General features: G+C 31.0%; 1 protein-coding gene across 1 annotated transcript; it reads right to left on the minus strand.

Annotated features, from left to right (window-relative positions):
* Nucleotides 1–579: 579 nt before the first annotated feature.
* LOC107446036 (uncharacterized) lies at nucleotides 580–26,322 on the minus strand. The gene is made up of 6 exons (XM_087155624.1): nucleotides 26,163–26,322; nucleotides 19,616–19,856; nucleotides 12,335–12,463; nucleotides 9,811–9,870; nucleotides 1,921–2,130; nucleotides 580–793 (listed from the first exon to the last, which is right to left on the minus strand). Exons 2-6 carry the CDS (start codon nucleotides 19,845–19,847, stop codon nucleotides 597–599), a joined length of 828 nt encoding a protein of 275 aa, XP_087011750.1. The 5' UTR covers nucleotides 19,848–19,856; nucleotides 26,163–26,322; the 3' UTR covers nucleotides 580–596.
* Between the last annotated feature and the right edge of the window lie 346 nt (nucleotides 26,323–26,668).

Raw genomic sequence — 26,668 nt, forward strand, 5'->3', positions numbered from 1 at the left:
GCCCCATATCTCCCCTTAATAACCTGAAATATTCAAACTCGGTCAAGTATTATATTATAACATACTATACTACCATACCAAAGGAAGCAATTATAAGCTAATTAGATTATAATATACTATACTACCTTACTAAAGGAAATTATTATAAGCAATTTCGGAGCCCCGCGAACAAATTATTATACAACTTAGAAACGGAAAAAATAATAATTTTAAGTTAAGAAATTTTTTATTTGCGTTACAGAATTGTAAAATAAAAACAAATATTGTTTTATTAAATATAATCTTTAAATATTACTGTCCGAGGTCTGAACCCAGGACCCTCGGAACTAACAACTTGCTTCAACTCTACCGGTCACATTTGGTTATGCCTTCTGTTACAGGCTTTTAAAGTAATTTCCCGCTATTTTTCAATAGAACCCTATTGTGGGTCCCCTACTTTTTCTATAGTTATAAACTGCGGGAGAAAAATTTTATGCTTTTCCAAATGAATTAGCTATAAGAATTTTTCTACCTTCTACAGTTTTTGAAAACTGTCAGTTTAATTTAGAACTCCTTACATGTTCAGAATAAATTTAAATATTACAAAATAGACTGATTTATTTCATTTCATCTTTAGGAAAAATAACAACGCACAAGATAACAAATAATGTGATCACAACAAGTAAAAGCAAAAGAATAAATGAAAAATTTAGTATCCAAAATGCAAAATAATAAACTGTCTTGTTGCAGTACTCATCTTTATATGTATCGTGAAAATCAATTTCTGCAGGAACTCCATACACCCAAATGCATCCTGAAATTATGAAAGCAAAATCATTCATAATTATTCCACCAATAGATTAAATAAGTAACGCTAGTCTCTTTAGATTAAAAAGTTTTTACAGAAAGAGTATCAATCCACTCCAATATCTTTACATGTTTGCTACTTCATCGGTAAACGGTCCCATAACAGACTGGACAGCAGTGAGCTAAGTAATCAGAATGAAACTGCCCAAGTAGTTTTTAGGATTGGTGAGCAATGATGAACCCAATACCAAGAAAAAATTATTGTAGAGTAATTAAATTTCGACAATGAGTTTGTCTGAGTGAACTATTTAATTGGTTAAAGTTTCCAGATCACTGGTTAATGCAATTAAGAGAACAACCATTTCAAATGAGAAATACTGGTTCATTAATAACCGGTGTAACCACCAGAATTTTGAATGCAAGTATGGAGATCAGCATGCATTGTGTCATACAGATGCCGTATGTCATTTTATGGGATCAAATGTCAAACGTTTTGTAGATCCCAACGTCAAAACTAGAAGGGGAATGCATAACCTGGTATATATGAACTATCCTCTCCCAACTTTGATGAAAAACCCTATTTTTTGTTCAGTGAAACAGATATTCTTTACCTGAACAACGAAATTTGCGCTGCATGCGAAACAGTGGTGTTCATTGTTTGCACCTGGTGTTGGAAATACTTATGCTCAAAACAATTTTATTTTGATATCACATTTAATGATTCCATCTTACTTTGATTTGCATTTCATAATCTGCTGTTATTATTAATTATTATTTGCTATTGTACTATATTTTATGGCAAACGAATTTCTATTCTTGCAATTCATAGCACTTATAGCAGAGTCTGTATGGCAGATGAATCCTATGAGTTTAATAATGGTCTTGCCATTGTACTCGGATTTGCCCTTTTTTATTTGCGGTTATCTCGAAAACCATTCATCGTGGGAGGGTAGTTCCATTGGCTCTACTCCCCAAGACAAGACTTTATCAGCTGTGTCACTTTTATCAAAGTCCAGAACCAGCACTTAGGTAACTTCTTCCCATATAAGTTTTCTTTTTTGTTTTTATGAGACGGTAATTGAAAAATGCGTCAATTAAATAGTACAGCTTTTTGCATGAAGACATTGAACTTACCTAGAACAAACCATATAATCAAGAAAATTTCAAGTGTGCAATCTATAACTTTGCAATACGCTCTGTAGACTCTCATGGCACCTTGAGAATCTTTAGGAATGTACTTTGTCCAGACAGCAATGAAATGTTGAAGCGTTCCAAATACTCCGGAAACAATAAGATAAACAGGAATATTTGGTTGGATATTGCAATCTTTTACATATATACTTCCTGTCAGCAAAAGGAATAACAAATTAATGTAAGGATTTTTAGAATTACATAAGATTTTATATCAACATTAATAAATGTATATAAGCTTAGAAGAGTTTCGTTAAACTCTGAAAATAGCAAGATAAACGGTATTAAAAAACGTAAAGGAGTATTTGATTGGCTATTACAATCCATACATGTTTCCTGTCAACAAATGGAATAACAACTAAATGTATATCTAGAGTCTCTAAATTTGAGGATTTTTAGAATGTCACAAGATTCTACAAGTATATCTACATTGATAAATTTATTGTAACGTTTTGAATTGCAAAACTTTTCAACAAAACACTTATAAAATTGAATTAGTTATTAGGGTAAACTAACCAGTGAAGGAACACTTAAGCTTCGCTTGCCTTTTAAAAAATCATATCAATTTCAAAATTCGTAATTTTAGTTAAATGACAGTGTCAACATATTTGTTACTAATTGCAAATTATGTAAATAAATTGCAGAGAACTTACATAATATTGCTTCAAAGTTTTGGAGGTTCAAATAACAAGTAGTAAGAAGACCAAGTGAAGGAACAGCTCTTACCAGTGAATGAACACCCAGTAAAGGAACACTTAATTTTGGTTATTTTTTAATGCTCTTTATGAATTTATAGGCCATACAAACATTTAAAAACAAGCCTATTCTTGAAATTATAACATATAAATACTTAGAAAATGTAAACTTTTTTTTGTAATCATGAATTGACATATTAACACATACTAACACATACTAACACATACACATAATTTGTCAACATATTAACACATACTGTTCATTCACTGGGAAATCTATTCCCAGTAAAGGAACATGCCTATTCCCTCACTGGTTTGAAGTTTTTTTTCGTATTTTTAACGTACTTTTGATGTGGAACATCACTAAAAGTACAAGAAAATTAAAGCTTATTTTTTATTTTCATTAACTTAGAAAAAAAACCAGTAAAGGAACACTTGTTCCTTCACTGGTTTTTCATCGTTTGGTGATCCAGTGAATAAACACCCCTTATCTCAGTAGTTTATTATGCTATGATGCTTAAAAAAATAAAACGTAACTTCAATAACTATATTTTGAATTTTCTTTTTCACAGTGAGAAAAATAAAACTATTACATGCAATTAATTCCACTTCAAACATATAAATACAAACAGTAGCCTTATAATTTTTTCAAAGAAACAAGGTGTTGCAGAGATAATAACAAATTCAAAAAATTTTCCAGAGAAGTCTATTTGACCAGGTAATCTAAAACATTGCTAGATGACTTCCTATTGTTTGGCAGTAAGCTATTGTTACCAATCAATCTAAAGAAAAACTTTCAAATTCTTATTCTTAATCAATATATATGAAATGTTCTTTCACTGGGTAGTGTTCCTTCACTGGTTGGTTTACCCAATTAGTCCTTAAATACAAGGTTCTCTTTGCAATAGTTATATAATTGTTATATGCATTTCTATATGCAATTATTCTTCCATTCCTAAATCATAGAAAATGAATTAATATCTTCATTGAAACTCAAAAAATTCGTCAAAAAAATTCTTAAGGCATAAGGTCCTTAAGTTTCTCTAACAACTCCCAAGAAGACTCGAAAAATCCTCCGGTTCCCTCAACTTAAAAAATCTCGAGAGAATCCGGATGCCGGAAGAGAATGAATTTGGGGGGTGAACTATTCGAGATTTAACAGAAATCCCCTGCTTAAAACAATTTTGAAGGAGCAAAATAGCTGAAAAGTTAAACTACATTGGCGGTTTAGTCATTCTACTAGAGGCAATTAAAAAGAATTCTAATTCAACTCTAATAACTTAATAATACACTCATGTCCATAAATTAAGGATAACTCAGAATCACACGGAAATCAAACTCTAAAATTAAAATTTCACCTGTAGAATTATCGCACATATCCTGAAGAAGAATATGCAAATTACAGGAAACCACTAGATGACGCTGGTAGTACGTCACAATGACGAAAAAATAAGAGAGGGGTATATAAAGAATGGTGGCAAAGAAGTAAAATTGTTCACAAGCGCTTTAAAAGCCTTTCAGTGCAATAAGCGCATAGTTATGGCACAAAGGAAACATTTGGATGATTTTTTACGTGGCAGAATCATCGGACGACTGGAATGTGGACGTACCCAGCTGGAAGTGTCAGAGGAACTTGGAATCACCCAGAGTGTCATCTCCAGGCTTTGGCAACGATTCCAAGATGATGGTAATGTGAGTAGACGTTACAGCACAGGTTGCCCCCGAGTTACAACGCCGAATGAAGACCGGTATTTGGCAGCTACTGTTAAAAGAAACAGACGGAGCACAGGATCAGACCTGTCTCGTCAGCTCTCTTCAGCTACCGGTACGACAGTTTCAAGGCAGACCGTGTACAGACGCTTAAGGCACATTGGTCTCTATGCTCGTAGGCCTGTCAGATGTGTTCCACTTACCGCAACTCACTGTTGCCTGCGATTAGCCTGGAGTAGAGGGCATGCATTGTGGACACCGCAACAGTGGTCTTGCGTGATGTTTTCCGACGAGTCCAGGTTTAGTTTGCAGTCTGATTCTCGCCGGACTTTCATATGGAGAGCGCCAGGTACCCGTTACCACCAAGACAACACCATTGAACGACACCGTTACGGTGGTGCAGGATGGCCCGTTTGGGGAGGAATTATTCTTGGTTCCAGAACTGACCTGCATGTTCAGAGTGTAACGATGACAGGCCACATCTATAGGGATGTCATTCTGGAACAACATGTACGTTTGTTTCGGGGCGCCATGGGTGCTGAATTTCTGTTTGTGGACGACAACGCCCGTCCTCACCGTGCAAACATTGTAGACGAATGCCTTCAATCGGAGGATATCACCCGTATGGATTGTCCAGCATACTCACCGGACTTGAATCCAATAGAGCATGTGTGGGATATGCTGGCCGACGAATTGCAGCCCGTCAACCCCCTCCCATCTGTCTACCGGACTTGCGGAGGACATTGCTTGATGAGTGGTGTAATATTCCCCAAGATCAGATTGATAATTTGATACTCAGCATGCCTAGGCGTTGTACGGCCTGTATTGCATCGTCCGGGAGACATACTCCGTATTAACCATCATACTAACCATGTTATACTGTTTTTTTGTAAATAGGTTCTTTTTTGAAATTTGCTCCAGGGAGTAAAAATCGCAATTTTTATTAATTATGTCAAACATATCGGAATCTTTTTTGCTCTTTACCTTTTGTTTAATACATAGACTTTACAAATAAGTCAAATTTGTTTGGCTTCTGTCTCTTTCTGTGCCTGAACTTCATTATCCTTAATTTATGGACATGAGTGTACATTAAGATTACATTAACTTTAAGAAATTTTGTAAAGAATTAAACAGTAGCAATAAAATATAAGGAAATGAAAGAAAAATTATCTTTTTTACATTGATTAGGAAAAACATAATTACCCATATAGAATAAAAGGAAAAATTATCATTAATATTTTTCTATTCTGCCCACCTCATCAAACGAAGCGGATGCATATCTAGGATGAATTTTTGTCCATCTAAGTAGCGTCTTCTTATTACAAATTTATTCCTGCACATTCTTTCTCAATAATGTTAAACTGTTTTTCTGGTTGTGAAAATTTTCTGCTACAGTAAAGAATGGGTTGATTCTATTTATTCATCCCCTTCTGCGCCCTAATTCCCCCAATACCTTTATCAGACGTATCAGTTTGAATAACAAAAACATTTGAATAGTCTGAAGAACAGGTTTTTCAGTTAATCTACGTTTCAATTCCGAAAACATTTCTTCTGATTCTTAATTTCATTCTATAGCTTCTTTTTTAGTTTTCCATTTTAGCACCCTAGTGAAAAGTTGGACGATAATACATAATTCTTAATCTAACGAGCCTGTTATTCCTAGAAATTGACGGAACTCAGTTTTATCTTTGGGTGGTGGGAATCTATTAACACTTGCATTTTTTGTTTCCGCTGGCATACGAAAACCAACCATAAGTCCATGATATTTCACGCTATTTTACGCGCATTGGTATTTTGATGGTTTTATTTTTAGTTTAGCCTCCATGGTCCTTTTTAAAATAATATCAATATACTTCAAATGATTCAGTTATCGGAAAAAATCTAAATATAGCAAGCAAAAATTTTCGCATTCTTTTAAAAGTAAAGCCATACATTTATAAAATTTGAAAAGCGTGGTTATTAGTCTAAAAGATATTACCAAAGGTAAATAACAATCAAATATAACATAAAAAGTTGGGAACTGGTCCGCGGGACTTGTCAATAATCCTTAATTAAGTCAGTTATGGTTATGAATTTTGCTGAGGCCACTAATTCAACTCTCTCTCCTTAATATTAGCAAAATGGAAATATTTTGTTAGAGTAATCGAGTTCTATTTCCTGTAATCGATGCAAGGACGCGGATCGCTACCAGGGGCCTCGACTGAAATCATAGGAGATGCATAGTCAGATTCTCCTATTTCGATGTTTATTAACTCTACGTTACGCTATTTGTTTTATATACGATATTTTATATACGATATTATTTATATTATTATTTCAGTCTGTCTGGGCGATGTCCTACATGGCTTTGATCTTTCGGTTTGGTTTTCTCATTAATTCTACATCGTGCTCGATTCAATTATTTATAGTCGGGTCATTAAAAGAAACCGTCTTTGAAAACTGTCAGAAAATTTGTGCTATAGAGAGCTTACTATCTCTATTGGTTTCCTCAAAATCGTAAATATTAGGATTAGCTACTGGATAGGAAATTTCCAAATTTGGATCATTCGTTTTTCAATCCAAATTATCCCTGATTAATAAATTTAATTATTCGACACACCTATGATATGGCTTTAATCCTTTTTTCTGATGGAATTGTGATCTTTCAAATTTTTATAAATGTAGTTAGTGTTCAAAAGTTGGCTCTCTATAATTCCAGGACCTATCCAATTTAATTTATTGATAATTTATTCGGTTTAGCCTCATCTCGGGGCTTAAGACCTTTATGCAACTGAAACAAAATTTGATTAAACTACTGGTTTCCACTCGCTTTATTCAAAAAATGTCTGATTCCTGAATCATCTGCAGCGTTAAGAACGTTACTTGTCACGTGACAAGCACGATAGTTTGACTTCGAAGACTAAGTTCAGTAGAACCATTTCTGACCAATCATAAGGCAGATATTCTTTGTCTAATGGCGGTGTCGTAGAGAAATCATGGGAAGGGGATAGAAAGATATAAACTTGGTTAGATGTTACAAACACTTCATGACAATTTGAAATTTACAGTCCATAACAATACCCAAGTAGCACCAAATATTAGATAACATCAGAAAACCAAACAAAAATCTAATGTTATCTTGCACAACTTTCGAATATTAGAAAGGTACAAAAAGTCGCTGTTTTCTCAGCATTATATAATGTTAGATTCTATACAAACTAATATTTAGCATTCGCCATTTATTTTTTATTGGTTTTGATGCTATATAATATTAGATTTTAGATTTTCTGTTTATCCTGGTTCGCTTTTTATTTTTGGAGTAAGCAAAAGGACGACTCGAATGGTTGTAGAATAATTCAGCGATATAATTTTACTTAATTTTCCATACTGTTGTGAAGCAGTAGAATATAGAATAAAAGTTTTAAGCTGAAGTAAGATGGTTATCCGTCGTAGAAACTTATTACTTTCGGCAGGTCACGTGTGCTATACTCTTTCTCCGACAGTTAAAAACTTCATACGCATTTTCTCAACTGTGAATTAGAGGAGAATTTTCGACTATGGCTTTCAAATTACCTTCAGCTCGCAAATTTCCGTTCTTATTTTAAATATTTGTGTCTGTAATCATCTAAAATATTACTTTTACTCCTAAAATATTTAAAGTATTAACAACATTTTCTTAAAAAACATTTTTTAAAACGGAATTGAATAGTAAGTTTGATATAGAATAATTATTTTAAATAATTTTGAATTTTAATCCATTTTTAAGATTCTCTTTATTAAACGTTTTAAGTTACTTTGATAAAGTATTGAAAATTATGATGAAAGATCTTTTTAACATTCGTCTTAAATAATAACTTGCAATTCCTAATATTTTTACAATTTTAAAATACTTATGCATCAAAAAACACATACATTTAACCAGATTGGAAAACGTAAGTCCGCATCAAGAACTGTAATGAGATAATACAATTTCAATTACCTAGTAGAAAATTATGATTAATAAATAAATAGTGATAATTTATTTTTGGAGGTAATAAATTACAAACAACGAACATAAATTAAAAGAGACTACTGATGAAGATCGAATCATAGTTTCGAATTTGAATCCGGAAATTACTTTATATATGCCATTAAATAATTCGAAATCTTTGCCTCTCTTAATCAAAAATTAATATAAATAGTTCTATAGAACTTAGCCTTTGAAGTCAAATTATCGTGCTGGTCACGTGACAAGAAACGCTACAGTTGAATCAGAAAACAGACAGGAACGGACAAATCGTGCGGATACCAGTAGTTCGATTGTTGCAAAGAGTCTAAATGCGTATTCGGTTACGACTGTTTTCTCTTCTTTTGAATCAGGCTCGAATAAAAGTGCTCTTAAATTCATTCCGCGAACTAACTCGACAGGATTGATTTGTGTGTCACAGCACGCAAAGATATCGCTGCAAATAAGTTCTTCCCCCAGCTATCTCCGTTTTCAGTACATAAAACCTTCAATCACCGCTAAACCGAACAGGATTTGATTCGGGATATCTCACAGAACCATGGATGTATACAACTTTAATCCCAAACTTCTCAAAAAAAGGCAGATTCAATATTGCTAGTGAAACATCTTCCTAAATCACATTTAATTTCTTTTGGAAATCCGAAGCTATTAAAAGAGCATCAATAACTAATTTTATATCTATGATTGGCAGTGGCTTTTGAATATTTTGAAACAGTCAAAGAGGAAAACAAAGATATCGTTATAACGTAAAATTTTCTGTCCACACTGATAAATACATAAAAACATAGAAAAGTTCCAAATTCTCTGAAAACAATAAGATAAATAAAAATATTTCAAAATGGGGAAATCATTTATAATACAAGGCGTTCTAAATTATAATGACAGTTTTCAAATATGTATAAGTTAGGGTTAAAAAAAATCCTGATGCAAATTTATGTGCCAGAAATTAATTTTCCTCCCAGAGCCCCTGATCACAATTTAAAAAGTTCTCGACAGATGGCGCTGTGAATATTAAAACTTTAAATCAAAGACAAATTAGTTGAAAAATCATATCTTAATATGTAACATTGCTCACATGGGTATTTCGAAAGCATAGCAGTGTGATTTTTATTCATTGAAAGATTTCAAGAAATTTTTATGTAATTATCAATTATTTTTCTTTGATTTACACATTCCCTACCTGAACCGCCACCTAAATATTTTTGAATTGAAATCAGGAACTCTAAGAATTGATGCCCTCTTACATTATAAATTTTTAAAAACCGCCAATTCAATTTAGGACATCCTGTAATACTATAGGTTAAACTAATCTATTATAGACAAAAATATGTAAAATGAAACCGATGCTTATAGAATAAAGTCCTTTTTCTTGAAAAAATTCTTAACATTTAAATAAAAAAAGTCATATTTTTTTTGTTCCAACCATAATGAAATGCCTCTTACCTATAATTAACATTGCTATAGACATTAAAGGGATTCCACCAACACAGCACAGCCATCCTACTGTTGCAAAAATATCAGAAAAAAATAAAGTATGAACTCTTCAGTGATTAAAATGAACCAAATAAATGAAATCAAATGCAAACACACACGCATTGTAACAAACACATTTTTACTTTCACAAAAAGTCCGCGAAGTACAAACTATCTAGATAAATAAGCATCGAATGAAAAATCTAAAAAAACACATTTGAAATATTTGCAAAACTGCATTCAATGATACTAAACTCTACTACGATACTAAACTCTACTCTACTGCGTTAATTTCAAAAAGGGGGTCTCATTTTTTGCTGCAGACTTTAATTCTTCAAAAAAAAGTACCTCAATTTAATCTTTTTTTTTTTATTATTACTATTATTTTGGTTCACACATGGCCCAATTACCACGGTGACTCCCACGAAGTTGGGCCGAGTTTGGGAGTGAGGGATAAGTTTGGTGTCATTGAAAAGGTTTATTATTTAAATTATTAGGCATGACTATTTTTTTCTCTCTTAGTTCGGATACGTATTTCTTGGCATAGCTTCATTTAAAACGATTTTTACTCCATTTTTATTTTGAGATTATAGCACCGTATCTTGTTATGTTAGGCCAACTTCTGTTTTCGCTAACAGAAAAGATCAATTGAGTGATCGGAAGTCATTCTATTGAAAATCGCACACCTGTGTGAGGAGGTCGTTGCTCGCCCAAACTACATGACGCCTAAAACGATAGAGTCACAAAGTGGAAAACCGTTATCTACGAGCAATTAAGTTCCAAAATGGCTGGATCACGCTGAGTGTTAACAAGTATAAATTTTGTAAAAAATATTAAAAAGAGTGATGCCTCTGTAATCATTGCAATCTAGTTTATCGCCCTTTTTCTGTATAATAAATCTCATTTTTCAATCATTTGTCATTTTCTCCATTCTCTTAATCATTCTGAATGGCTATTCGAAATCATTATTTAAAATCTGGTTAGTTAATTGTCTCCATCAACCATGTCAGTTGAAATGGGAAAAATATTCCTTAAAACCTGAGTGCTACTTAAGAAAAATTATTAAAATTGTTACCATTTTTATCCTTGCAATTCATTCACCCGGTTGTAAATTTTTAACCCTTTGACGCAGAATTTTTATTAAACATATTTCTCGTACTTTTATTCCTTATTTTGTATTAATTTAGGTTAAAATAAGTGAAAAGTTAAAATAAGTTAGGTTAAAATAAGTGAAAAGACTTACAAACAGTCTATAGATTATTTTGTCAAATTTTCAGTTATCATTTTCTTTATTACTTTCTGAAACAATCTTGGTCAAAAGGAAAGCAATTTTCTTTTTTTTTTTTGGAGGTTGTTTCGGAAATCCATCGTTTGTTATCATAATAAATTTTATTTGCTCTAGTGTAGTATTCTAACATTCTGTGTCCCACAACGTAATTCAACTTTTCGTTTTCCTTCAAACGGTCTAAATCCTCAGTCATAATTTTCATGTTCAGCATTTATAACAATGATATATTTATAGCCCCAACCTTTAAGACCTGTAGGAGAAATATTTTAAGGAGAACCTGGGGGATCTGAAAAGAGAACTAGGAATCATCTAAGAAGACCCCGGGTGACCAGGTTCTTCTTAGATTGGTTAATTCCCTCTGACCTGTCCAGCTTGGGAAACCCTGTCCATAACCACCTAGCCAGGATCTACTAGATGCTTATGCCCTGTCAGATGCTAAGTTACCTAAACTAAGGCATCTGTTTAAAAATGTCAAAACTATTGACAAAGATTTATATAGTAAAGATGGTGATCAAGGAACACCTTTTATATACATTTAGACCACATTTAAATGCAATGATATGTATTTAAAAATATCAAAATTCAGTATCATTGAGGCGAATATTAACATTTTGTGTACGCATTGTTGTTAAGAAGTGGTGCCGATTAACAAAATGTGTAATACTGTTTTTAATTTCATTCATGTCTAGTGTAATTTTTAGTATAAGTCATCTTTAGTGTAAGTTTTGACCCATTCAGGTGGTAGAAGATAATAATTTTCTTAATGATGGTAGTTTAAAACTTTTACTCGCGGTCACTAAAAGATTTAAGATGTTCCTAATTCATGATTCTAATGTTCCTAATGCATTTCAAAAGGCCATGATTTCTATCTGGGAATATTTATTTTCTATTAAAAAGAAAGAAATACAAATAGATTTGCATTCATTACAAATCTTCGATATCACAATAGATAAATTATATTATAGTCGTAATTTATGATTATCTATAATAACCATTACTTCTAATGATTATTACGTGTACTCATGAAAACTTGTAAAGATACATTATAAATACCCATTAATCATAATTACTTCTTACTATATTTTAAGATTGCGTGTACTCATGATTATAAGCAAATTAGTATGTGTAATCCTTACTTGATTAGAAACGCATAAATACTAAAGGTTCACGAAATAATTATTGAAAATAATAATTTGGAAATGCTTACAAGTGGAAAATACAATGGCAATAACTCTCAGTACAAATTCAAATACATTTGAAGAGGATGTCCACGCTAACTTCAATCTTAATATTGGAAATAAGTACATGGATGGTTTTTTATCTGAAAGACCTGGATCTGAAAGAAAAAAAATTATTCAACAGTTAATATGACAACATTTCAACCACTTTGAAATGAATACATTTTATTTGTCATTGTAAAGGACTTGGGATCGATCCCCGATCACAAGTTCCGAATCTAGAAGCGTAGTTTGAGCACAACTCAAAAATCACTCCTCGCAAATGTTTTGTTGAAATTGTAAGTAGTCCAGCCCTTAGGGCCCAATTCGGAAAAAAATTACCGGCAAAGGTTTATTTTTCTTTTCACCGCTTTGGTGATATGACTAATCTCAGTTTTCCCTTTAAGGAAGGTAAGCATCAGTTCATGGATCCTAAAACGTCACCTAAAATAGGATTTTTTTTTAATTATTGTTTTAAGGATTTTTCGTTTAGCGTGTTTAGTACTAAGTTGACCTTTTTCTAATAATTATATTGAAAAGTTTTCTTCATGGTGATTCGACGTTAAGATTCATTTTCTTGGGGTGAATATTTATTATTTTTCAGTTCGATAAGAAAAACGTTATTCAAAAATTTCATTAAAAAAGTCATAACGCAAGGTTTTTAACGAAAAAAACTAAGTCATACCCGTTGAGTCTCTAAATTAAAATATTACGGAATCATCATTGCAAAGCAATGAAATTATTTATTAATTTATTTAGATTATATTCTTTTATTTTAACCACTTGCCTTCCGTACTTTTCTCGATTTTTCTAAAAAAAAATGTTTTTAACGAAAGAGAGAGACATGAAGGAATATATTTAATGTAACACATTTCAGTTGGCCATTTATATCGTATACGATAAATGTTAAGACTGTTGGCACCTCGTATAAGAACTTAAATGTCTACGGGGAGGAATAAATTGGAGGAAACTTATAAAGTCCCTGGTGGTCAGTAAAAATCTCTGGGAAATTCGGAGAGTTGGTTGATTTTACTGAAGGGGCGAAGGTTTTTGAATGGCTGATAGGGACCCCGCCATTAATTCCCCCTTTGAATCTAATATTATTGAATCGAATGATAAGTAATACAGAAATAGTTTTTCTGTAAAAAAAAGTCGAAACAATCTTTCGAAACCGAAACTAATAACTATAGTTCTAAATTTTTCTTCTGAATTTAATTGTCCTTCAACTAAAAATCAATGACGGTATTGCATTAAATGGATGATTTTCTATCCAAACTAGCTCCTTAATGCAATTAAATGAACTGTTTAGTTATAAAAATTTGGCGAGAAACATCACTTTACGTTTAATGGGAAGCGCATATTAAAGATTCAGTTTAAGACAATGTTTGGAACGCTAAAAGGCGACGTCATAATCAACGTCATCACTATTCTTGTCCATTGCTCTCTGTTGTATGATGGGTGAATGTGGTCCACCTTATGAACAGGTATCTCTGGCAGTGTGGCGCAGGTGATAATGCTAGCCTTTGTGACTTGGGCTTACAGGTGACCACCGCACCGAGTAACGTTAAATGAGCAACAGTTCCGACATCTTCCGGGGCAAAAAGCGAAAAGTTCAGTATCTGCCATTAAAAAAATGTGTCAAAAATACACTTTAAAATTTCCACATTCTTTACTTTAAGCACAATGTTTAATGCAGAGTTGAGCCGGGTTAGAATCCCAGCGAAGGCTGGTCCATATGGATTCTGCACCCGGCTTGCACCGACCACAGTGCTGACGCAAAATATCCTCAGTAGTAGACGTATCATGGGTTAGAGTCCCTTTGCCGTTAGGCTAACCTTTGATGGTTTTCGTGGTTTTCCTCACCATGTAACGCAAATGCGAGTTAGTTCCATCAAAAATTCCACCACGAAGGCGTCTTTCTCCCAATACTTGATCTAGGTGTTTCCTTGCCTTCAAAATTACAAGACTACGGAGTTGAACATTAGTAGTCGTAAATACAAAATTGGGTCGGCTGTGCAACGACGGTTATAAAATAAAATGAAATGTGTAATGCAGTTTTGAGTTCCGTATAGCCTCAAACTTTTAAAAAATTTAATTGGTTTGAAAATCAAGGCAGAAACTAACCTGCTCCCATGACTATCCACAAGGTGAAAACATCCCTAGTGTTACAATAGATCGAGTGTTGTGATTTTTTCCCCACCTGTAGCCCCTTTCGATGGCCAATACCTGCTAACATATTTTGAGATAGTACGGATAGAACACATTTTAAGTTAACATTGCGGGAGGCAGCGTATCCATTGAAAAGTGCTTTCACTTTGCTTGTTACGCGCTGAATCTTAGTACACGTGCTCTGCTAAATCGGAATATGTTACTCTCTGTAAGTTGTTTTTCTGATGTAACATCTCGTACTAAGCAGTTCACCGTATTAATTACGTATTCGGACAATTCTTCTCCTTTCTATATTCTTCGATTTGAAGCCCATCTAGTCTCAGATCGATGGAAACCAGCTTGTCAGGGAAGTAAAGGCGGCTTATGTGCAATACTGACTGCATTTCCTGGTCTCAAAATTGGGGAGCTTTAACCTTCTTAAACATTCCTCTTCCCTTTGGCTCTCAATGAATGTTGCGGGAATATTTTACTTTATAGTTTCGTTATAACAGAAAAATACGGGAATGAAAAAAAAATGTTTTGAGGGATTAAAATGTATCAGTAAGGCTGTTATTCTTTCGAGCCAGGAAATAACGTTTTTCAATTAATAATATACTACTTTTACAACTGTTGTAAACATTTAACGATAACTGTTAAGTTTTGGATATCTTTAGTCTCTTCGAAAAATGACGCCAAATGAAGAAAAGCCACCATTTTAATAAAATGGTTCGAATTTTTTTAATGTTTGAAAAACACAGAATTATCTAGGGTCATAAATTACGAATTATTAATTTGCTTACATGATTTACACCAAGATAAGCTTGGAGTAGATCATCGAAACAAATTAGAAAAAAAAATTTAAAAAAGTTTGAGTAAATATTTAAATTATTTCTCGGTTCTAAAGACTCTTTCCTGCAAGACAAAATTATAACTTTGCCACGATAATAAGACACTGTTTTCTAAAGAAGAGAAACACTTGAAAAAAATTAATTGTGTAAATAAAGTGGGGGTATAAAGACGCTTTTTGGAGCACTTTGCTTCGATTGAAGACCGGTAGCTACTACAGTAGTTTGAGATTAAGATTTTTTTTTTTAATTTGAAAATTTAATCTAAGATATAATACTTTAACAGCTAACTATTCTCTTAAGGAAAACTTTTGAGAATTGCAATTTTATGAAACGCAGATAACAAAAAAGGGTGGTTTGTTTGAAGACTACTGAAAAAGTCACCGAGTGTTTGGTAATACAAGCAACATGTATACACTATCTTTTATTTTGGAACTAATATTTATGAAATGAAGCAAGACTTGGAGTGAAAGAGGAACAAAAGAAATTTTTCATTTTAGAATGCTATGAAGAAAGATATGGATAATGATTAATTCAGTGTAAACCCATGATCTGCGATCCTTATAATTTTCACATTTAGGTACTGTGCGCCATGCTGCATGTGTTATAAATTGGATTGGTGGCATTCGCGAATTCAAAGCGTGATATTTTATTTTATAACCGTCGTTGCGAGCAGCCGACCCAATTTAGGGTTTACAACTACTAATGTTCAACTCTGTAGCGCTGTAAATTTGAACCCAATCCAAAATACAAGGGAACTCCTGGATGAAGTAGTAGGAGAAGTTTGCTTCGTGAAGGACTTTTTGATGGAACTAACCAGCATTTGCTTTGAATGGAGAGGAAAACAACGAAAGTCTACCACGATTAGCCTGGCGGTAAGAGAACTCTAACCCATGATTCGTCTACCACCGAGGATATTTTACGTTAGCACTGTGATTGGTGCGAGCCGGGGGTGGAATTCAGACCCGGTTCACTTTTTTGGAAGGCGAACCTAAGCCACCATAGCTCATGACAATACATAGCATGGGAGCCGCGATGACTCAGGGGATAGAGCGTTCGCCTTCCAATGAGACGAACCGGGTTCGAATCCCAGTCTATATGAATTCCGCATCCGTCTTGCACAGACCACAGTGCTGACGTGAAATATCCTCAGTGGTAGACGGATCATGAGTTAGAATCCCCTTGCCGTCAGGCTAACCGTGGAAGGTTCTCGTGGTCTTCCTCTCCATGTAACTCAAATGCGGGTTAGCTCCATCAAAAAGTCCTCCACGAAGGCAAATTACTCCCGATACTTGATCCAGGTGTTCCCTTGTCTTATGGATTGTGTTCAAAGTTACAAGGCTACGGAGTTGAACATTAATAGTCGTAAACCCACAAAAATTGGGTCGGCTGTTCAACGACGGTTATAAATTATACATTACGTAGCGTGGGAAATAATTTTTTTTTGTAGAAAATAGTTTTCTATTATTTTTTTTATTATTATTATAAGTTACACTTTTGATGTATTTCGACTTTTGTTGCACCTTTGAGCTGAATTTTATTTAAGTAAAAAAGTCTCTTTTCATACACGATAACCTTACCCAATGGGCATAAGTTCATACTGTGGTTTCAGACGAGATAATGTTGGTGCAAATTAATGCTTAGTTTTCTTTCTTAGCTTAATCTTAACTTATTCTTATCTTAAACTAAATGCAGAGCAATTCCACTTGTGACAAAATAACATTTTTAATGAATGAATTATAAAAATCAAAGTAAATTGTTTGATAAAAATAATGAACGATTTATGTCGATTATGTCATTTAAATTTAAATATTAATTAAAAAGAGAACTAACTTTGTTTTTAAATATTATAACTCATTTGATTAATTATTTTATTTATTTAAGTTAGACAAGTAATATTTTTGTCAATCATACCAAAGGTGTTCAAAAAAATATTCCATCGGTTGGGGGGTAAGGGGTAATCAAGAAAAATATTCTTTAAAACATTTCAAAAATTGTATTTGATTGTTTTTTTTTAACTGTGTGCGAGTCGAAAATTTTCCAAAAGATTTCAATATTTTATTTAATATTATTAAGACAGAAAATTTTGATACAAAACTTTGAATTTCAGCATTTAAATTTTACAAAAAATAAAATATCACATAAAATTTATGGTTTCTTTAAATGAAATATATAGTATGTAAAGAAAGTATCTCTTTTACTTCATATAATTTTTTTTTCGAACAATACCATTTAAAAATAAGTTCATCGCAGCATAAGCTTTGAAAATACGGACAAATGAGCCTTTTTTGAAGTGTAATATTTTGAAAAATAAAAAAGAATTTTTAATAAAAAAATAATTTTTATCCATTTTAACAAGTAAAATTTTCTCTCATTTTTTTAATTATTGAAAGCTTAGATTACGATGAATTTTTGATTTCCTTTAAGTATACATAATTAGTTCCATTACACGCTACTTTTGCTTTAAGTACTTGCATGCATGGTACGTAACGTGACCAGAAAAAATAAAAAATTTATAATTTGCAATCTTTTCTAGCGATTCCATGATTTTTATTAAGGTCTCCTTATTTTAAAGCTCGGTAATTATAAAACCTACAGTCGCTAGCCAAATTATTTGACGCGCTAAAGATTCTATGTAAAATCTTAATTATCATGTAATACTATACAGCTTTATTGTTTTTGCACGACTGAAACCATTTTGCACTTGTTAACGTTCGTGTATTAATTGGTTAACATTATAATGCAATACGTTAAAAATAGATACAAATAGGATGTAGGGTAAACCAACCAGTGAAGGGACACTACCCAGTGAAGGAACATTTCATATATATTGATTAAAAATAAGAATTTGAAAGTTTTTCTTTAGATTGATTGGTAACAATAGCTTACTGCCAAACAATAGGAAGTCATCTAGCAATGTTTTGGATTACCTGGTTAAATAGACTTCTCTGGAAAAATGTTTAAATTTGTTATTATCTCTGCAGCACCTTGTTTCTTTGAAAAAATTATAAGGTGAGTGTTTGTATTTATATGCTTGAAGTGGAATTAATTGCACGTAATAGTTTTATTTTTCTCACTGTGAAAAAGAGAATTCAAAACATAGTTATTGAAGTTACGTTTTTTTTTTTTTTTTTTTTTTTTTATTTTTTTTAAAGCATCATAGCGTAATAAACTGCTGAGATAAGGGGGTGTTTATTCACTAGATCACCAAATGATGAAAAACCAGTGAAGGAACAAGTGTTCCTTTACTGGTTTTTTTTTTCTAAGTTAATGAAAATAAAAGATAAGCTTTAATTTTCTTGTACCTTTAGTGATGTTCCGCATCAAAAGTACGTTAAAAATACGAAAAACAACTTCTAACCAGTGAGGGAACAGGGGTTCTTCAACCAGTGAGGGAACAGGCATGTTCCTTTACTGGGCATAGATTTCCCAGTGAATGAACAGTATGTTTTAATATGCTGACTCTTTAATTTTTAATTCATGATTACAATAAAAAGTATACATTTTCCAAGTATTTATATGTAATAATTTCAAGAATAGGCTTGTTTTTAAATGTTTGTATGGCTTATAAATTCATAAAGAGCATTAAAAAATAACAAAAATTAAGTGTTCCTTTACTGGGTGTTCATTCACTGGTAAGAGCTGTTCCTTCTCTTGGTCTTCTTACTACTTGTTATTTGAACCTCCAAAGCTTTAAAACAATATTATGTAAGTTCTCTGCAATTTTTTACATAATTTGCAATTAGTAACAAATATGTTGACACTGTCATTTAACTAAAATTACGAATTTTGAAATTAATATGATTTTTTAAAAGGCAAGCGAAGCTTAAGTGTTCCTTCACTGGTTAGTTTACCCTATATAAAAAATTTCCTGAATAAAAACCCATTACATTTATGTTTAAATGTAAAAGTATTGCACATGAACTCGTGCAAAACATGTAATTCTTAAAAAAACTACAGTGCGTCTAATAATTTGATCGAATTATTATAATATACTTATATAATACCTGATATAATAAATATTCTATATTTATCTAATGTCTAATTCTATAGTCTAATTCTACTTTATCCAAACGTTGAATTTATTTTACATATTGTCTAATTTTACCAATTAATACACGAACGTAAACAAGTGCAAACCGGTTTCAGTCGAGTAAAAACAATAAAGCTGCATAGAATCACCTGATAATTAAGATTTTACATAGGTGCGTCTAATAGTTTAGCTACTATAACATGCATAGCATTTTTAAGATTGCAAAAATTTCAACAAAATTTTACTTTTAACGTTCTCCTTGTTTTTCTTATTTAGAGGTAAAGTTGGTGTGTCTTCACCTTCATCGTCTGATTTAATTTGCAACTTAACAGCAATATCATCCAATTTTTCTCTACTTTCTGCATCTTCATTGACGATATTGGAGGATAATTGTTTTTCCTCTTTCTGAAAACTTTCTATTTCAACAACTTCATCCTGATACTCGGGGGATGATACATTGTCTCCTGCTTCAGACATCACTCTTGACTGAAAGAATAAATCGGACATTAAAATGCAGCAAAAAATTAGTCCAAAAGCAGCTAACTTTACAGTGAAAGAAAAAAAAAAAAGATATCACCCTGAATAACTGTCGTTCTAATGGTCGGATTTTCTTTTACTAAATGTCAATCTTAATGGTTCCTGGGGGCTGCCTCAAATATGCTATTTATTTAATGCTAATTATTAATTATGTTAAGAAATCGCACGCAAAAACGTACTTTCTCTGAATAAACATTTTTTCTATTTTTTACATATTTGGATTCTTAACTTTTGAAATATAGGGGGTAGCTGCAATCTGGGAAATATGGTCTCTGTTGTTTGGACAGGAGAGCGATCCAAAGTTTGGACCCCTTAATGTTAATTTCACCTTTTACATTTTTAGTCATATTTTTATAACTAATTAAGCAATTTTAAAAAAAATTACACCATTCATGAAGTACATTTATCCAAGGACAATTTACTGCAAAAAAATTTTTTAATACTTAGGGGAGAGTCGGGTAGCCCCGCCCACTTCAGGAGTATTGCTTATATGTCTGTATAATATTGAGTAATAATCAATATTTTTGTATGTTTCTATTGTTTTACCATCTAATTAAATAATGCAAAAGGAATAAACCAAAAAAAGAATAGTTTAACTTAAAAAAATAGAAATTTAAAAAAAAACATGTTTTTCAGCTCTTTTCAAAATGTGTCGGGTAGCCCCACCCAGTTACAAAAATTATGTTTTTTGACTGTTTTTTCAGGTGTAAAAGAAAGTGACCAATGTATTGACAATAGATAAACCTCATTTATCATTTTTATCACAAAATTATTTTATTTATTACATATTTATATACTTTTAGTGAATTCTATCATTTTATAACAATAATTTAATAACAACAATATTTGCTGTTAAAAATGCATATAACATTCAAATTTCAAGCAATAAAATAATAATCTTTGCAACCGTACATTTATCGACGAAATAAAATTGGGCGGTGATACTCAGCATTCATGTGAGCGGGGCTACCCAAAATCCAATTTTTTTTGTAAATTTGTAATTACTGGAACAATTTTTCACATATAAACTTCTTTCTTCGTGCAAATTAAACTTAAGACTACATACTTTAATGTTGTATGTATAGAAAAAAAATTTTTTTTAGTATTAAAATGAAGTTTAATCAAAACATTCAACCGATTTTTCTTAATTTTATGACTACTGTATTCAACATATTTTCAAAACTATTGTTTACCATGTTAACTGCGGCATAAATTCTTGAAACTTTGAAAATAATCTTTTTTTAATACAACAATTAATGTCCGATGGCCCATTGACTTGAAAAAATATTCTATACATATGAAATTGACTGTGGGTGGGGGTACCCGCTGTGCGGGGCTACCCGACTCTCCCCTATTTATTATTTTTTATTATTTTATTTAATTGAGGAGGAAAAAATTTTGAATTACGAGCTATAAGTTTTTTTTTATCCATATTAATCTGCCTGTTTTTCTATTGAAAAATCTAAAATCTGAACTCTTTTTATCTAGTAGAAGCGGAGAAAAATTAAAGTCAATTATTTTAAAAGAATAATTTGGCGACAATGAAGAAATATTTAAATGGGGCGATTTACTTAAATGATAATTTACGAGGAACTTGATATTTTTTTCGCTAATAACCAATTGCTAATCTTTTTCGTTTTTTCTTTCTAAATAATAAAATACGATCTTTTCTAGTCGTCTAAAAATTAATTCGTAACTAAGTAAAGAAATTTGAATAAAACATTTTATTTAACGAATGTCGAGTTTTATAAAAGCATGTTTCTGGTAGAATGAGATTATACATCTGATAGTGCTTTTATTTAATGTGATTATATTTTATCTTTTAGTTTGATTTTTTAAATAATTGCATCTTAAAATTTCTCAACATCTTATATATTGTCTGAATCTTAAACCAAATTTTTTAATTACCTGTCCGCGTCGGTTTCGCAGAAATATTTTACCAACTATGTAATTAAATTTTACAATTTTTGACAATCTTACTCTTTACGTTATCACGTATAATATTTTTTCATTAATATTCTAATCATTTTTTTAGTACTTTAATTTAGGTTTATCCTTTAAAGTAAAGTTTCTTCCTTTTTAAATTATTACCAAGTTTTCATTAATAGAAAACTTAAAATTATTGCCTGCTAGTTGAGGATAACATTTTGATAAGAAATTAAAAAATATTTCGATGCAAAACAGCCGACTATTTACTAAGCCTACTATTTTTCGAAAAATGAAGTTAAATTATTGTGATTATTGTTTCTTGTGACTTCAACATAGATAATCTAAAATAGTGTTGGTCACTACAAAGAGTATAAAGATACCGAACATAAAGAACTGTCGAATAAACCAAAATTTTTTAATCGTCTTAAAATATCTCAGTATCTTAGAAGTCGTTTTAACATCTTAATTTTTAAATTAAATTTTAATTACCTAGCCACGTATAGTTTACAGAACTATTCAACTAATTATTTCATTATATATTTTAATTTTTCTTTATGCTACAACGTAGATTTTTTTTTTTTTGCTGATAATATACTAATCTATTTTGTTTAATATTTATTGGTACTTAAAGTTTTGCTTTAATTAACACTATCCGTTGTAAGTAAATGCTAAGTTTTTTTTTTCCAGTCTCAGCCTCAGAACTACAGCCGGTTAGCTGATAAAATTTTAAGAACATTTTGTATGTTAAAATTACTCAGAACAAAACGTTTGACTAAACATACTAAATGAGTGCACCCTTTTCTCTAAGATAGAAAAAAACAAATTATTTATTTACTTCATTCTTTCTTATTTGTTTGGTTTGTGAAAAGTAAATGCATATTAGTGCAACTCAAAAAACCACAACTGTTCGAATTTGTTATTAAATAAACAATTTCGAACTGCACTTTTATTTTGATGTTAGAACTTATATATTACACCGCTAATTTTAAAAAAGCTGATATTTTAACAAAAAATCTTGAAAAAAATTTACTTTTGTTAAAATTATTTTTAAACAATAGCACAATTCCCAAGTTTGGACAAGACAGTTAAAACTAGAAAAATTTAACTATTATTAATTATTTAAGCTTATTCCATTAAGTTAATGATAGTAGTATTAAGGTTAAGGATATGCGATGGAAGTCCCGTTTACTATAATATTATAAATGCATTAAATCATATAGCTTAAATAATTTATTTTAAACAAATTATTTAATAATTTTAAGCAAATAAGGGTGTAAGAATAAACTTAATCGAAGTTCGCCTAAAGCATACCCTAAAATATATATAAAATAAAAATTGGAATCTATAAATAATAAATACATTTTCAAACAATTTCAAGTAGGACGGAAAAGCTAACTTGTTTGAAATAGTTGTTCTTGTAAATATTTAATTTTGATTCCTGGGACGAGGGGACATTTCATTTTCACATACGACTTTCGAAATTTCTACATTAAATGGAATTTTTTTTTAAGTCCTTAAAAATTTTTAGTAAGGGTAGCAGTAAAAAAAATTGCATTGCATTGATTTTTTTAGAACGTAGTGACTAATTATTATTTTTTCAATCTAAGAGCATATGCCTTCATCTTACATTAAACTCATTTTAATATAAGGTGAAATAATTTAATATACTGTGTTACTAAATGAATAATCCCAAGAAACTGAATCGAAACGATAAAAACTTCATTGATTCAAAAAATAAAAGATGATAATAAAAGTAGACATGTTTTGAGCGTCCAATGATTAACTTCACAAGTCATTCATGCCTGGCGAGTCTTGAGAATGGGCGCTTATATTTGAACGCTTGAAATAGGTCGACTTTTATTTTCCTCTAGATATTTTTTGAAGATAATGAAGTTTTTATCATCAATTATACTGTTTTACATCTGGGTCTTGATCATTATTTTGATGAGAATTTAATGCTCGTAAAAGCAAACCTATGCATTTTAACAGGATTCATGTGGTCCTTAAAAGATTAGGAGAACCGTAGCATCAATATTGTAACTATGAAGTAAAATTATAATTTTGAGAGTAGATATTTTGAGTTAATGAAATTAAATTTTTTATCTTCTACGTTTTTGTGCCACCATTTCAGTATCTCAAGGACCTTACGAACTCCGAACTCTGTTTAAAAGGAGAGTATCGTATCAGATATGTATAAGAAAACAAAGAAATAATAGTAGCGATATTTGGTGATAAATGTAGCTTATCGTAATTGAAGAACATTTAGTGCTACATTTTATGGTGAATTTGCGAAAATAAGTTTCAGAATGTATCGAAACATCAGGATGATATTTTCAAATCATCTTTATCCAAAGAAAACCATGTAAACTCAATATCTGGCAGAATGAAGGGTTTTTTTAAACAATGAATCATACAATACGCAACATATTATTTCAATATGTTATTCTTAAATATAACATATTTCAGTGTTTTTGAAATGCCACTGAACATTCAGCAATTCCTTCAGTTATAGAAAAAAGAAATATCCTAAAATACATAAAACCTTGTGAATGTGCATTAGAATTACTATACAATCTACATCTTTTTCAGGTACTTTTTTTTTGTTTCGGGAAACTTTTTTGTCTAGAAGACTCGATCAAAGCTGTAAAAATTATTATCCCTAAAATTTTGTATAGAGTTATAATAAGTTATGTAAATTTGATTTTAGTATGAAATCCTCGTATAAATGAAGTAAAAACAAGATAAACAAAAATAATGTCAGATAAAAAGTTCATGTATGCAAATTCCAAAAGCTTTGAAAATCATTATTAATTTATAAATCGATTCAAATTTTCTTTTATCAGATAATAATAAAAAACAATCTTTGCGTTTCAATTAGAAATCGACCGAAAATTGTTTATTGCCCAGAAACTTCGAGATATTTTCTATTAACTATTAATAAATTAACCTCTCCGAGCAATCACAGAGCATTATTTATTTATTTTTTTTTTTTTTTTTGCATCCTGAACTTGGTTGCTTAGCAACGGAGTAAAATTAAGTAGTATTCTTCTCTTGAATTAGTCTCAAATATTCCTTTGAGGCGGTGACTTTACTTAGCTGTTTTTTGGGACTATCCCTAAATATATATAACTTATTAGCCCCTCCCCGAATTTCTGATCCAATCTTTTCGAAATTTTGCTTACCCTCTCCCCCCCCCTTTTTTTTTGAGGGTCAGGAATCGAAATATCTAAAAAAAATATATGTTATTTCAGAGAAAGTGCGTTTTTGTGTCTGATTTCGTAACTTAATTAATAGTTAGCACTAATTAATTAGCATATATGAAGTCATCCTAAGAAACCATTCAGATTGACACTTATTACATGAAAATCTAATTATTAGAACAAAAGTTATTCAAGGTGATTTTTTTATTTATTCATCTTTTTTTTTTTTTTGCTCACTGTACATACAGGGAACATTTTGTCCTCTTGTGGGATTTCAGACCACTTTCTGGACACGACATCGTATTGACTGACCGAGTAAAGAACATCTCAAGACTCTCGGAAGATACCTTTTGGACTTATTATTCGTAATAAAGGACGTATTTAAAAAAAATATTTAACAAAATTTTTAAATATTTCACCTTTTTAATTACTAAGTTACTTTTATAAAATTGTATAAATATTTCATTCGTAAAAATATTTGAGTAACTGGTTGCAAACATAATATTCATACAAAAGGAGACATTCATTTAAAACTGGATTTTTGCATTACCTAGATGACTAATTAAGTAGTTTTTATGGGGATCTTTAAAATGATTTTTTTTTTTAATGTCAGGAAGAAAAGAACAATTTTTTGTGTAAAAGTTGTGCATATACAAAATTTTCATTAACGAGTCCCATGCTATACAGTTCTTTTAAATATAATTTTAATAATTTAAAATTTTGATGACGAATAAGATTTAGAATAAATTATTTCGAAAATATACTTGAAATGATTTCGATAACTACTTGAAATACATTATTACTTGAAATAATTTCAAAAATATATATTTGCAATGATGAACTTAAAAAGTTAAAACTTTCATAAAATTATATAAAAAAGGATGACATAAAATGATTTTACTTAAAAAAGTATGCATTTCAAAACATAAATTTTCAAAGCATTTCATTCATTTTAATACCTTTTATTACCTATGCTATTTACATTTTTTTGTCGGAAAAACTTTTTAAAAAATGGTATTTTTAAAAAATTATTGATCAAGGTTCATTTTTTAATTACGTGTAATTAAGCAAGTTTATGGGCTAAATGTCTCCTTAGCAAATCATTTAGAATTGTAACTATACTTACTTATTAAAATGCAGTCTTTAAAAATTGTAGCTAAGAGCCGCACCTACAAAATTATGAAATAAATTAATATCGACAGAATTACTTATCTCTTTAGAAACAGATAAGGATATTTATCTATAAGAACTTTTCAATGAAAGCTTTCAAAAACCAGGTAGTCTGAGAATAAAAAGAGAGAAAAATTGCTTCTTCATTTTTTTCCCTACCTAACCTTAATTTGGCTTATCATGGAAGCAAATAGTAATCTTATGAGTTTCAGTTTTTTACTATACATGGTGTTATGCAGTTTCACAGTAGCAACAGTCACTTTGCTCTTATTACGAGGGTTGATTTTTAAATAACAGCCGTTTGAAAATAAAAACCGAACGAGCAAATTTCAAGAAGCAAATTTATTTTCAGATTCTACATACGTTTCTCTTTATTCAGCTTAGTTGTCAAGTTTGTTTAAACACTACAACTTACAACTAGATCATAACTTACAATCATAGCTTTAGATAGTACATCAATAG

This window comes from Parasteatoda tepidariorum, chromosome 12 (genome assembly GCF_982258835.1).
Source record: "Parasteatoda tepidariorum strain Cologne lab strain chromosome 12, Ptep-v5.0, whole genome shotgun sequence".
NCBI lineage: Eukaryota > Metazoa > Arthropoda > Arachnida > Araneae > Theridiidae > Parasteatoda > Parasteatoda tepidariorum.

Bases quoted from the DNA above. Each gene is read 5' to 3' on its own strand.
- LOC107446036 (XM_087155624.1), bottom strand. From the start codon at position 19,847: ATGTCTGAAGCAGGAGACAATGTATCATCCCCCGAGTATCAGGATGAA. The intron at 12,464-19,615 runs GTAAAATTTTGT...TTTTTCTTTCAG, and splicing joins AAACAAGGAGAACGTTAAAA to ATCCAGGTCTTTCAGATAAA. The intron at 2,131-9,810 runs GTAAGAGGCATT...TTTTGCTGACAG, and splicing joins TATAGCAATGTTAATTATAG to GAAGTATATATGTAAAAGAT.